Source organism: Sinocyclocheilus rhinocerous, unplaced genomic scaffold (genome assembly GCF_001515625.1).
Source record: "Sinocyclocheilus rhinocerous isolate Xijiao unplaced genomic scaffold, SAMN03320098_v1.1 scaffold21, whole genome shotgun sequence".
In the NCBI taxonomy this organism is placed as follows: Eukaryota; Metazoa; Chordata; class Actinopteri; order Cypriniformes; family Cyprinidae; genus Sinocyclocheilus; species Sinocyclocheilus rhinocerous.
The window spans coordinates 1,644,892-1,658,522 of NW_015641422.1; the positions used below are offsets into that span (position 1 = coordinate 1,644,892).

At 37.2% G+C, this 13,631-nt stretch overlaps 2 protein-coding genes across 3 annotated transcripts; one reads left to right on the plus strand and one right to left on the minus strand.

Annotated features, from left to right (window-relative positions):
- Positions 1–822: 822 nt before the first annotated feature.
- Positions 823–5,431, plus strand: LOC107754842 (iroquois-class homeodomain protein irx-4-A-like). Of its 2 annotated transcripts, none has more exons than XM_016571451.1 (5): positions 823–1,410; positions 2,847–3,086; positions 3,232–3,344; positions 3,457–3,776; positions 4,446–5,431. In XM_016571451.1, exons 1-5 carry the CDS (start codon positions 1,366–1,368, stop codon positions 5,042–5,044), a joined length of 1,317 nt encoding a protein of 438 aa, XP_016426937.1. In that variant the 5' UTR covers positions 823–1,365; the 3' UTR covers positions 5,045–5,431. The 2 variants fall into 2 exon arrangements, with proteins under 2 accessions (XP_016426937.1, XP_016426936.1); XM_016571450.1 differs by having other exon boundaries at positions 824–1,410; positions 4,440–5,430.
- A 5,142-nt stretch (positions 5,432–10,573) lies between these two features.
- On the minus strand, positions 10,574–12,743 carry ndufs6 (NADH:ubiquinone oxidoreductase subunit S6). Its single transcript, XM_016571452.1, has 4 exons — positions 12,541–12,743; positions 12,293–12,346; positions 11,328–11,450; positions 10,574–10,731 (listed from the first exon to the last, which is right to left on the minus strand). The coding sequence occupies exons 1-4, from the start codon at positions 12,682–12,684 to the stop codon at positions 10,663–10,665; spliced, it is 390 nt and encodes a 129-aa protein (XP_016426938.1). The 5' UTR covers positions 12,685–12,743; the 3' UTR covers positions 10,574–10,662.
- Between the last annotated feature and the right edge of the window lie 888 nt (positions 12,744–13,631).

The following is a 13,631-nucleotide window of genomic DNA, read 5'->3' on the forward strand; positions in this document are numbered from 1 at the left end:
TTCCACAGCCCAAAGACATGCAGGTTAGGTGAACTGAACATTCTAAATGGTCCCCCCGACTTGTGTGTATAACAGACTTGTGTATGGATTAACTGGTTCTCGCCATGAATATAGCCATAGATGCTAGAATGGCGTTAAGAAGAAAACAAACAAATATGTACTTACTATAGTATTAACATGTAAATTAGGCATAATTGGATGCAATAACCCTAAAACAAATCCTAAGTATGTTGTTAATTACTATTACTCAGTACCTAATCACTGTAACAAGGACACTTAAAATAAAGTGTTGTTCTCATCCTTATTTCAATGGAAGTCAGTTCTAAAGAATTCTAAAGAACACATAAAATATTGTTTTAAGCAACACAGCTTTGAAATAGAAGATAAAGGTTCTCTTCAAATTTTTTTTTTTCACTTGGTTTTTTGTTGTTGTTGTTTTTTCAGATGTTTTTAAATCTGTGGAAACACATTATCTGGTTTTGAGAGAACTTCATTCTAAGATGACTCATGAATCTCTCTGTTATTAAAGTAAAGATAATATTAGCAAACATTTCCACATGTCTCTGCCTAGTTAAGTCTTTAATATTTTCACTATAATTTATAGTTGTTGTTTTTTTACATCCACAACAAAAGTTACTGTAATTACCAAGTCTGTTATTGTTTATGTAAGCCATAATTTACTCAGCACTGTGCTATGGCCTTGGTTTTTTTGATAGATATCGATCAAAGACTGTGATTTTTTTTTTTCTGTAGCTATAACTCAAGAGATTTTTCCAACCAATTCAATGTTATTTAATGGTACAAGTGTTTGATAACTACATAGAAAGGCAATTATGGTAATCGTTTCTGGGCGGTCATCAATCATGCGCGATCGAGCTGTCAGTGCTCTGGAGTCAGATCTGTGATTGGCTGCTGGCGGGCAGAGAAACTGAACACGTCCTCGTTAATGTGAGCGAGACCCCGCGGGCTCCTCAAGAGGACACAAGCGCATCGTTTGACTCTGAAGTTACACAGCGGCTATAGAAAGTGTTCCGCTCTGTGAACAACAACTTTTGCGTGATTCGCGACAATTCGCGTTTGTTATCTGGACCTTTAAATCTGACGCTGTGACGTCAGCGTCACCGGTGTTTAAAACAACGTCCAACTGAGCCAACGTTTGTTATGAATTTTTTTCACTTCAACTATAGCGCTGCATCACGCTGAATCTGTGTCATACTGCCCTTTTTTTGCTATTTGTATTGTTGGTTTGTATAAGAGACAAACTGAAACAAGAACGGGACGTTTATCTCCAGTTAATGGGAGATTTTGGTGATGAACTGATGACCCGCAGCGGGACTGCAGCTTCCTCTGGGCTGGACACTCATCATGTCATTTACTCAGTTTGGCTATTCATATCCTGCAGCGCCACAGGTAACTTTTTTGAACAGTTCCACACTTCACTTTACAATGCCAGATGTTAATATGATTAACTGTGAATGGTCTAGCCTATATTAATTAAATGCAATTGAGTGATTCTTCAATTAGGGGAAGTGTTCTAACCTGGTGATTTTAAAGAAATCATGTAATATGTTTTCATATGTATAGATTACAATAGCTATACATTGTTATGCTGTCTTTTTAATTTTTGAACAGTTCCACACTTCACTTTACAGTGCCAGATGTTAATATGATTAACTGTGAATGGTCTAGCCTATATTAATTAAATGCAATTGAGTGATTCTTCAATTAGGGGAAGTGTTCTAACCTGGTGATTTTAAAGAAATCATGTAATATGTTTTCATATGTATAGATTACAATAGCTATACATTGTTATGCTGTCTTTTTAATTACTTAAAAAAATACTTTTTACTTACGTTTTTAGTATTGAAAGGTTACACCTGCCAGAACTGATCTGTTTTGGACTTGTCCTTCACTTTGATCTGTTAACTTTGCCTTTATAATGAATTTATAAAAAAGTGTTAAAATCAGGGAAATTCAGAGAAAATTTGAATTTTGACCTTCCCTATATGAACAATATATAATTCCATAATTTATATTTTTCTAGAATTTTTATTTTATGATTTTTAAAATGATTACTGTCCCCCTGCTGTCATTGCCACCACACCAAGCATTTAAAAAAAAGTTTTTCGTATATATATATATATATATATATATATCTTTATGATGAAAATGAGATGTGACATGGAGGCATATTTTTGCCAGTACAGCAGAATGACAGATTTGAAGATTATAAATATAGCCTAATTCATTCAGAGATTGAATGATTAAAGATCTTAAAGTAGCTTTAGTAGACATTACCAAACTCATCAGTAATGTATTTGACATCTTAATTTATAAACTATATCAATTTTGTTTTATTTAATAATTTTTCTAATATTTTAAATAAATAAATTATTACATTTACGGCTAGCTAACATGCTGTCTTAGCTAGTCGAAGACATTTGTAAAAACAGATAAAAATGCCGCTACTATCCTAGATCATTACCCTGAATATTGAATTCCACACCATCTCACGTTATTCCAAAATCGACACCAAGGCCATGATCAAACCTTTATTCCATGATTTGTGATAAATGTTTGAAAAAATATATTGTAGAAGTGTCCTTTTAAAAAATGTCATGTAGTCAAAAGTGTCCCTAATTGAAGAATCAATAACATTAACCCTATAACACCAAACCAAAATGTTTTTGTCGTAAACTTTTTACTTGTAAATAATTTGACACATGTAACCGTAAATGGGGATAGCACTGGAGACTAATGTTCTTTTTAACTCATTTTAAATCAATAATAGTCTAAATGCAGAAATAAACTGTTCTGCTAAAGCCTTTTTGTCATTTCTTTGGCAGCTTTTAATGTCTTCTAACGCTCTGAACACCTGCTATGAGTCTAGTGGTTCACTGCTGGACTCTGGAGTGGCAGCTTTTCCTCAAAACTCGCTTTATTGCCCGGTATATGAAAGTAGGCTTGTGGCCTCCAGCCGGCATGACCTGATCCCTACTGCTGTCTATGGCAACTCCTGCTCAAAGAGTCACGGTTATGATACCTGCAGCACTTATGGTCCAGATTCAACCTCATATTATCCACTGGTATGCATTTCATTGGTTTGTTGCAATACAAATATATAATATTTCATAGGGGGTGAACATTACCTGCACTGTCCAGAAAGTTTCCCCACTCACTGGTACAGATCATCACTGAGCTGTTTTATAACTATTTCATTTTTCATATTAGGGTAAACTCGGTGAGAAAGATGGAGTGGCAACAGGACATTCAAGAGTCAGCCAAAGCTCTGCATACTACCCTTACGACTGCCCAATTGGACAGTACCAGTATGACAGATATGGGTAAGAATTATCACCCCTTTATTGTTATTTTGGTTGCATCAATGGACTATTTTCACAATAGCAATTCTGCATCCAACTTTTAATTAAACAGACTACTTGTCATGCTATTTAGGTATGGATCTGTAGATGTGGGCACAAGAAGAAAAAATGCTACCAGAGAGACCACCAGCACGCTGAAAGCATGGCTGCAGGAACATAAAAAGAACCCGTATCCCACCAAGGGCGAGAAGATCATGCTGGCCATCATCACAAAGATGACCCTTACGCAGGTGTCCACCTGGTTCGCCAACGCGCGCCGGAGACTCAAGAAGGAAAACAAGATGACGTGGTCACCACGCAACAAGACCTCAGATGAGAAAGAGTGCGAAGACGACCAAGAAGATATGGACGAATCGCAGGGGGAGCCAATAAAAACCGAACAAGAATTCAATGGTTTGTTGAAAGCTTTTTGATATTACTCTTGGTTTGAAATGCAGATGTTGTTCATATAGCCTACAGCGCTACACAGAACTTAAGCAAATTGTTGTTGATTCCACAAATGCCAAATGCCACTTCTATATGCGCTGCAGTTACAGTTTGACGTTTCAGGCCCGTACACTCCAAGAACGATAACTTTTTTAATGCTCTATTATCAACAAATAGCATGTACAATAACATAGGCCTAACACAAGATGTTTGACATACAAATCAACACAATGGCAACAATGAAGAAGAAGACGACACAGAATAAGAAAGAATGATAACTATAAAGACAACAATTGGCGTCCTCACGAATGCACGATAACGTTCTGTTTATTTTAAGCACACTGTCTGTCGCTTTAAATGCTCCAGCTCTTCAAAATGGACTGAATTCTGATTGGCTGTCAATGTTTAATTAATCATTCATCGGCTGGAAAATAAAGTTCTGAATGTGATTCCTCGTCGTGTCGTAAATCGTGAACTTCCCTATGCTCATAGAATATTCTCATAGAGTGCACGATTATTAAAACTTTATAGTTATAACGTTATAGTTAACGTCATTTGTGTGAACGAACTTTTAACGTTATATTGTTTTATACATGGTTTTATATTCTGTATAAAAATATTTGTTTCATGCTCCAGACAACCATGGAAAGGAGGATGCGGATCAACTTCACAGCAATCTGGAAGATTTCGATCTAGTGGAATCAGATGGCTCAGAGTGCGAATCGAAACAATCCTTTGTCATGCGCGTTCGTTCAGAGACCAGCGAATGTCCAGATAACCGTTTTAAAGAGGCTTTTCACGAATCCGTTACCGAGCTCCCGACAGATGTCCATGAATTTAACGAAGACCGTTTAAGACTTACCGCTGAAGACAACCAGACAGCGAAGTTCTACCTTCAGCAAGGCCAAAAGACCATTGAGACCAAGCCAAAAATCTGGTCGCTTGCACAGACTGCTACGTCGTTAAACCAAACCGATTACTCATCATGCATGCATAAAGGAACTTCGTGCTCTTCTTCAAACTGTGACACAGACATAACAAAGAGGAAACAAGAGTCTCCAGTGGCCACTCTTAGAAACTGGGTTGACGGTGTGTTTCACGATCCTTTATTCAGGCACACCAACTTAAACCAAACTTTCAGCAACTCCACAGAGTTATGGACTGAAGGAATTTCCTCGCAGAATAACTACCATGAACACTCAGGACCTATTTCTGCTTCTCAACATACTTCATAACTGTAACACAGTTTTTTGTTTTTTTTCATACTTTCTGGTTGCACCAAACTGAATAGTTAAGCCATCACAAAAGCAGCACACTAGGTTTGGAATTTAATCGTACTAATGTCTTAATTATTAGTTTCATTCTGTAAGCTGATGTCATATAAGACCTCCTAAAAGTCTTGTGAACTTTACATTTAGAGCTTACCAACACAGCAACAGATTTAGAAAGAGTGGCACCTTTTCACTTAAGAAAAAAAATCTGGTTCTGTCTGTGTTAAAGAAAGTGATCACTACTGTATAATAGCACGGTGCACAGATTTCCCCCAATCTGAAGTCTCAGTTGCTGATCTCACATCCCCAGAAATAGTCATTTTGTGGGGAAAAAAACCCATGTTCGCTGTCCGTGGTGCTGAAATTCTCCCATAAGCACATTGGCCACTAGGGTTGTTTTATGTGGTTGCATTTATTGTTTGAAGGACGTTTTTCCAAGTGGAATCACACAACATGATTTTACATACATCAATTACTTGAACCCTTCCACACAATGTCCTTTAGCCCGGTAGGCTAGTTATAATCACTCAGTCGTGACAAATATAAATACTCAAGGGGTCTTGCTAAACTGTTAACTGAATGGTACTCCTAAAAGTTGTAGTCAGTGAAGCGTTGTTTTTCATTAAGTGACTGATATGGCAAGCTTTATTAACATTTATCCCTTAAAACTAACTAGTATCTTAATATAATTAGTATTTTTATTAGTAGGCTATTAGTTTTATTAGTATCTTTCATTACCAGTAAGTAATCCAGTAGTGACTAGTATCTTTTTTAATGTCACAAATAGGCACTTATTAGATGCTTACCTATTAATGAGATATCAATCCTAATTTTTTAAAAGCAACATTTCTCATTACACTATTTACATTTAACTAATTGCTTTTTACTGACAAGTCAGAATGGCAAATTCATAGTTCTTGTAAAAAATCTTGTCAGTAAGATTTAAATGTTGCTATAAAAATTCAGTACACATCTAATAATTAGGCAATAATGAATATTTAATGACTACTAAAATAAAAATGCAATGGACACTATCTATTTGCATACTAAAGAATAAGTATTTAATGAATAATAGTTGTTAATGAATAGCTACTAGTAAAACTGGAATAGGTACCAGAAACAGCTGGAATACATTAGCGGGAAGTGAATAGTTGAAATCTGATCCACAGATCCACAATTCAAATTGGAATAAATATTAGTGTTTAAGGATTAGTTACTAGTGCAATATGAGAAGATATAGCCATTAGATTACTTGCTAGTAATTAAAAACTACTAGTAGCAGCAAAAACATATAATAGTTAAAATGGCTTGCCATAATGTCAAACAAGGAATTGGTGCCATTTAGAGCCACCTGAGACATGAGCAAACTCAGCCTGTGCCAACATTTTTAAAACCAACTAGGAAGAAAGACAAATTGCGTTTGACAGTCTAATCATAACCCCCAGTGAGAGAAGTGAAGTAACTTATGATTTAACAAATCCTGAATGAAGTAGACAGATTGGCCCCTCACTCTTTTATCTTTGATCATTTGAAATTGACATTGATGTCATGTCACTCCATCATTAAATGTATCTGGCAGAATATTTGGGGGGGTTGTCTCGAGTCGATTTATCAAGATAGAATATAGGTATAAAATATGTACAGAAACTCATAAAACATTTGTTTGCATTCATGGCTTATTTGGCATGTTTAAAGAGTGCAGTTTTTAGCAGAATAAACCATCCGAGTATATTCCGCATAACTCTAAAATCGCGTTAAAGTATCGGCGATCGGCTGTTGTGTGTAAATTGCGCGCTTGAAGATTGCTTCGATATATTTATTTTTTGTTCATTCTTTCCAGTTTGAAGCTCGGGATGATGATGAAGTATTTATTAGAACACAGGAGAAACCTGCCACAACCTTGTATGGGATTAATGATTTTAAGCTGAATTATTCAGGACGAATTCATCCGAAAATTCCTTTCTTTTTCGGCTTTATAAATAACTTACATTCAAGGTAATAAATAATGACACCCAGGCGTTCAGTAAAGAAACTTGCCGCATACCACAGAAATGGGAAATCCCATTTTCGTATTCACAGCTAAAAGAGAATTCAATTAGTCTGTTGGAGGGATATTAAGATTTTTTTTTTAAATATAGCCTGTATATTCGGTGTTAACCACTTCATCCCCAAGCAATCGTTGTAGGCTAGGCCTATGTTTTATGATCTCAATCCAATCAAAGCAATATTTTCTAAAGACACAGAATGTTATTACACCTTTAAGGACAAATTAAAACCTTAAACTTTCTCAGTCTAAGTTAAACTGAGTTCTAACTTCCAGCTTAGTGGGAATCACGACCAATTTTTTCGTGCACTCCAAGCATATAATGTGATTACGTCCCGTTAGTTATTCACTATTTTACAAGATTGGGATGTGTTGAGATTTTGTGTTAAACACAGGAGGTCAAGTAAAACACAAGCATTGCATGCTGTAAACTTCATGGTGTCAGAAGCAGATCAGAAGAACAGCTTTGGCTGCGTTCACACTTGGCATGCGACCTGTATCCGGATGTTGTCCACATACACATTGAAAAGACAAGTGTAAACGCGCTTCTGATCGGAATGTTATCCGATCAGCGTGTCCTGGTCCAGAGGTAGTTGAGGACGCATTGTGATCGGATCTCAGTGTAATGTAAACGCAATCCAGCCATCGTGTCTGCATTCGCAGGTCGACATCATGCAAAACACCGCCCCCTCTCTCCCGATCTGTCGGAAGAACAGAGCACTAGTGAGACTCGTACATTTATTTTGATTTGGTGTCTGCATTCGCAGGTCGACATCACGCAAAACGCCGCCCCCTCTCTCCCGATCTGTCGGAAGAACAGAGCGCTAGAGAGACTCCTACATTTTTTTTGATTTGTAAAATGTCCCGCGACTGAAAATATTTTTCAAAAGAAAACCCACCACTTCAGGTCGACTTTACACCGCAGACTTATTTATATATTGCGCGGGAAATACAGATCCGATCGGTTATCCAGATCGAGAAGTCAGCTGATGTTGCCAAGTGTAAACGCGCTGTGTCCTGATTGACTGATGATCCGATCTGCTTGATCAGATCATGGTGATCGCATGTTAATGCCAAGTGTAAACGCAGCCTTTGTTAGCGATTTGTCTCATTCAGAGCCATTATTTTACAACAGAAAAATAATAAAATAACACAAACGTGCTGAAAAGTTTTCTAAAAGTTAACAAAACAACAGCTTTTTTCATTTGGTGGATCTCAGTCCTAAATCTTAAGTAGGTACGCACACACAAACTCTCTCGAGGCAATAGTTGGAAGAGTCTGTACTAGCTTTGAGAAACATGACACAGTCTCCCGAGTAAAGGTCACGACTCTAGTACATGGGGCAGAAGGGAATTAGTGCAGACAATTAGGTGAAGTTAGCGGTCATATCACAGAGCACTACAGTTTCTTTTTGACAGTTTGGAAGAGTAGCCTAATTATAAAGAGAAGCAGCCAATCCATTCATAGGGGAAGACAGTTCTGTAAAATGCATAAATAATCCTAAAATATTCTAAAAGCCTGTTCACACCGAGAACTAGAAGTATATTAGCGTCCACACCAACGTTCAGCTCAGGCTGCTTTAAACTTTCGCGCGCTTTGAAGTGGATTCTGATTGGCTGTCAATGTTTTTATTGTTCCTCAGCTGGAAACAAAAACGTTCTGAAAGTGACTCAAACGATTCCGTTTTGTTATTGAATTCAAATTAAGATTTGATCAAACAAAGCATGATTTGTATCAAGGGTGAAATTTGGGTTTAAATGGAATAAAAGAACAGTTCTGTTGCTGTGGAAAGAAATGGAGCAATTTAAACCGTGAAAGACGACGTTTTCTGAGAACCTGCAACATCCTTCTGTATCTCTACTGGCTCCATTTTAGCTTCGTGAATAATAGAGAGCACTTTTCTATGCAGCACAATTCATGCTCAGTTTCACCCCAAGATTTAGCTTAGAGCAATGTTTAAACTAGTCAACCACCTGCAATTTAGACGCCTCCTGATAAAGAGGAAAATCCACAGCCCTTAACAATGAAGCCTTCCCCTTACCTATCACACATATTGGACAGGACACAGCACAGATGAGGGTTAATTGGCATCACGCTGTCTCTTGCCTTCTGTCACCAGCCCCAATTATAGCAGCATGGCTGCCTTTCTCTCAACCTGAGGGGCCTCCAGCCGGAAAACTCAGTTCCACTGCATGCACCACTAGAGACCGGGCTTCCTCCACACTGCCACAAGGCCAATTTGGCAGGGCCGCACCGGCAGAGAATACTCTTGATGAAATATATATATGATCTTCCTCAAACATGTATTGTTCCGCACTAGTGTTTCTTATCAGACTAAATCCCCCTTGACATTCTCCAAACTTAGCAGGAACGAGACAGGAACGCAGCTCACCAGTGCTTAAAGATGCAAGTTGCTCTGTTCTTTTACCCTTTGCTCCTTTTCATGTCATCCTGCGTAGAAGTGCTTCAGAAACATCGCTGAAAGTAAAACGGACACTGTAGGTCATCTATCCTATAGAGTCAGTCGGAGTAGGAAAATGTCAATTTGTGTAAGTGAGCATGTAGCTGACAGGTCTTATAAGGTCTTCTTTCAGAGCAAGAGGACCAGAGTTTCTGATTATACACGAGACATGTCAGATCATTTAGGGCACATATGCGTTACCTTCTCTCAAGGTATTGCACATGTGCTCTAACATAAACTGACTGAACGAGAACTGAAAGAACCTTTTGTACAATTACTCACTCAAGTTATAAATATGAATTCTTCATGCTAAGAAAAAATCTTTTAATATCTGTCTACTGAAAGGCTCTCTGCCAAAAAAAAAAAAAAAAAAGCTAAAACCAGCCCAAGCTGGTTAGCTGGTCCCAGCTGGAAATAGCTGGTCTCGCAGCCAGACCAGCTATAAAAAGTGGTCAAAACCCCTCTAAAACCAGCCTGCAAACCAGCTATAACTAAGCTGGAAGACCAGCAAACCAGCTTATTCTGGTTTCAGCTATTTTTTTTCCAGCATGCCAAAAATGGTTCTTCTTCTTCTTCCATATCTAGCTATATACGAGTTATAAAAATAATTTTTCAAAGTAGTTAAAAAAATTATATATTATTTGAGTATGTTTTACACATTTAAATTAATTCACATTTAATTCAGTGTTGCTTGCCGTTTCTTTGTAATTATTTGTTAAATCTACCAGCAATTTCTGAGTAGAAATTGACAGTGAAGTAAATCTTAAACCAAACATATTTTAATGCAAAAGGTAACATCAAAAACACATGTAAATATGTAAAAAAAAAAAAAAACACGTGCGCCCTCTGTCTGTCAATGCTGGAATAAACCATGTGCTTATCTACATTGAAATCACTTATCATGATATAGCAGCACGCTTGAGAAAAGTGCTTGGAAAAGTGCAAAAGACAAAAAAAAACAAAGAACTAAAAACCACAACAATTTTAAGTTATAGTAATGTTTTATTGTACAGAGAATAGAATTAGATATCTTTAAAGGTGAATAATTAATAGCCCGAACAGACAAAAGACAGTTCTTCAGTGATGATGCTTCTGCTTAAACTGGAGCCCACAGTATCCACATGTGCCAATTTTGGTTTCCTTGTCCTGTGAAAAGATTGAATTCATTAATGCATGATGCTACAATTTATATACACACACATGTATATATGTAATGTTTCTTGCAACAAGTAAACAGACATTTTCTACACATTTGATTAGTTCAACTTAATCAAGCACTCCAAAACTGTCAAGAGGTTGTTGAACCATGCTTTATGCCAGGGGTGTCCAAACCTGTTCCTGGAGGGCCACTGACTGTCCTGCAGAGTTTAGCTCCAACCGTAATTAAACACACCTCAAGCAGCTAATCGAGGTCTTCAGATTCACTAGAAACTTCCATGCAAGTGTGTTGGAGCTGAAGCTAAACTCTGCAGGACTATTGCCTTTTAGAAGTATGATTGGACGCCCCTGCTTTAGGCAGTGTAGAAGGGTTTGGGGATTTGATGGTCACTTCATCAAAACAGTTTTACCATTTATGGTCATCATTATTTTCGAAAACTTTGTTAATTTATTTGGGATGCTTCCTGGAATTAAAACCCAATGGGAAATATTTTCCTTATTATGAATTTCTGCTGCTGTGTTATAAGGTAACTTTCTCATGCATTCACTTTTAGAAACTGTTCTTAAATAAAAGACTTGTTTACCAAGTTGATGTAAACTTTGGGGTGGCCGAGAGCCCCTCCGCCTCCATCACAGGACACCACTCTGGACTCTATGTGCGTCACTGTTTCCTCAGCAACCAAGTTGATTGCAAAGTTCTCATTCACCTGTATCAAAGATTACAAGACCCATGAGTGAACAAACTATGGTAATATTTTATATTAGTTTATATAATGTTATCTTCACTGTTGGGCAGTAACTAGTTACAGTAATATTACTTTTTGCAGTAACTTTTCATCATTTTCACAACTTGCACAGGCACATGAAGTCACCAGTGCAGCAGGCAAGCTTGGAATATGGAAAAGCTTACATTCAGTGGATGGACATATAGTCATTACATTGATTTTGTCAGGAGAAAAGATGATCTGAACACTGATGTATAAGTTGTGGCACTACTTTACTCTGGCATTGCATGGCTTGTCCACCCACATACCTCTGATCCCGATATAAATTGTATCTTTGTAGACAACGAAACATTTTCTTATGAACTTATATGATTTATTTTGATAAAATACATCATGGTATATAATCACATATGGGTAAGAGAGAAATTAGAGCTACAATTAGCTTCAAGCTAAACAAGACAATTAATGAGATTATTACAACACTTTTACTTAAATGTTACTATTAATTACCATTGAGTGTTTGTAATAACGTCTGACTGCGATCCAATGTGGATTTTGATCAAATGATGAGGTAGATATATATTGTTAGTAACATTTCAGAATACTTTTATGGGGAAGATACACAAATTCTATGGGGTGTGAAAGAAAAGTAATGTAAGTGTAACTAAATACTGTTGCCAGAAAGTAATAAGTAATCATAATACTTTTGAAAGGAGTAACTAGTAATGAGTAATATATTACATGTTTAGAGTAACTAGCCCAACACTGGTTAGAGTAATACAATGTTGAAATAATTTAGAGAGCCGGTAAATAGTTCCCTTTACCTCTTTTTGCCTACCGATGAATCTAGCTCTTCTCGCATCATTTTCATCATAGACCTGCAACAAAAACAAGCAGTAAACGGATTCACCCCAGTCCATCGTGACACTGACCAGCATCCCTCAGTTGTCTCTAAATGCACAAATTACTGCAGTACTGCTATTAATTCGGATTAATTCCACAATACCCGAGTGTCCATTCTCACAACAACTGCTAATAGTGATAAACAGACGTGCATTAAACTGTGCCTCACCTGTCCCGTGTGAGTAATTTTTTCTCCATAATTAGAAACCTGGACGCTGTATTGCTGGGCTGGAGCTGCAGATAACCTCAAGCCATTGAGTAAAGCCTTCGTATTTTTACCAAAGGACAAGACCCTTGGAAGGAAGGCTGCCATGTTTGCCCTCTGATTCTTCTTCTTCTTCTTTTGGAGTTTTATGGCGGTTGGCAAACAAACGATATGTGCATTCCCGCCACCTACTGGGCTGGAGTGTGGACCATTGACGGAATAGGAAGAACTAAAATAAATAAATAAATAAATAAAACCCTTCTGAATCCTGCTAAACAGATCTACTTTTTTTTAAAGAATGTCATTAAAGCATTATATATTTTATAATGATTCAAGCCATTATTCAACAAAGTTTTAAGTGTAATCTCTTCTCGCATCATTTTCATCATAGACCTGCAACAAAAACAAGCAGTAAACGGATTCACCCCAGTCCATCGTGACACTGACCAGCATCCCTCAGTTGCCTCTAAATGCACAAACTACTGCAGTACTGCTATTAATTCGGATTAATTCCACAATACCCGAGTGTCCATTCTCACAACACCTGCTAATAGTGATAAACAGACGTGCATTAAACTGTGCCTCACCTGTCCCGTGTGAGTAATTTTTTCTCCATAATTAGAAACCTGGACGCTGTATTGCTGGGCTGGAGCTGCAGATAACCTCAAGCCATTGAGTAAAGCCTTCGTATTTTTACCAAAGGACAAGACCCTTGGAAGGAAGGCTGCCATGTTTGCCCTCTGATTCTTCTTCTTCTTCTTTTGGAGTTTTATGGCGGTTGGCAAACAAACGATATGTGCATTCCCGCCACCTACTGGGCTGGAGTGTGGACCATTGACGGAATAGGAAGAACTAAAATAAATAAATAAATAAATAAAACCCTTCTGAATCCTGCTAAACAGATCTACTTTTTTTTAAAGAATGTCATTAAAGCATTATATATTTTATAATGATTCAAGCCATTATTCAACAAAGTTTTAAGTGTAATATTTTCTATCCCTATTTCTTTTAATTCTTCCAACAGAAATGCTCTTTCATTATCATAAGCAGAACAA

What these genes read in the sequence shown, in the direction of transcription:
- LOC107754842 (XM_016571450.1), top strand. Translation starts at nt 1,366, where the DNA reads ATGTCATTTACTCAGTTTGGCTATTCATATCCTGCAGCGCCACAG. An exon ending in CAACCTCATATTATCCACTG is followed by an intron (nt 3,087 to 3,231) that starts GTATGCATTTCA and finishes TTTTCATATTAG; the next exon opens with GGTAAACTCGGTGAGAAAGA. An exon ending in TACCAGTATGACAGATATGG is followed by an intron (nt 3,345 to 3,456) that starts GTAAGAATTATC and finishes CATGCTATTTAG; the next exon opens with GTATGGATCTGTAGATGTGG.
- ndufs6 (XM_016571452.1), bottom strand. Translation starts at nt 12,684, where the DNA reads ATGGCAGCCTTCCTTCCAAGGGTCTTGTCCTTTGGTAAAAATACGAAG. An exon ending in TCATCGGTAGGCAAAAAGAG is followed by an intron (nt 11,451 to 12,292) that starts GTAAAGGGAACT and finishes TCTTTGATACAG; the next exon opens with GTGAATGAGAACTTTGCAAT. An exon ending in CCAAAGTTTACATCAACTTG is followed by an intron (nt 10,732 to 11,327) that starts GTAAACAAGTCT and finishes ATCTTTTCACAG; the next exon opens with GACAAGGAAACCAAAATTGG.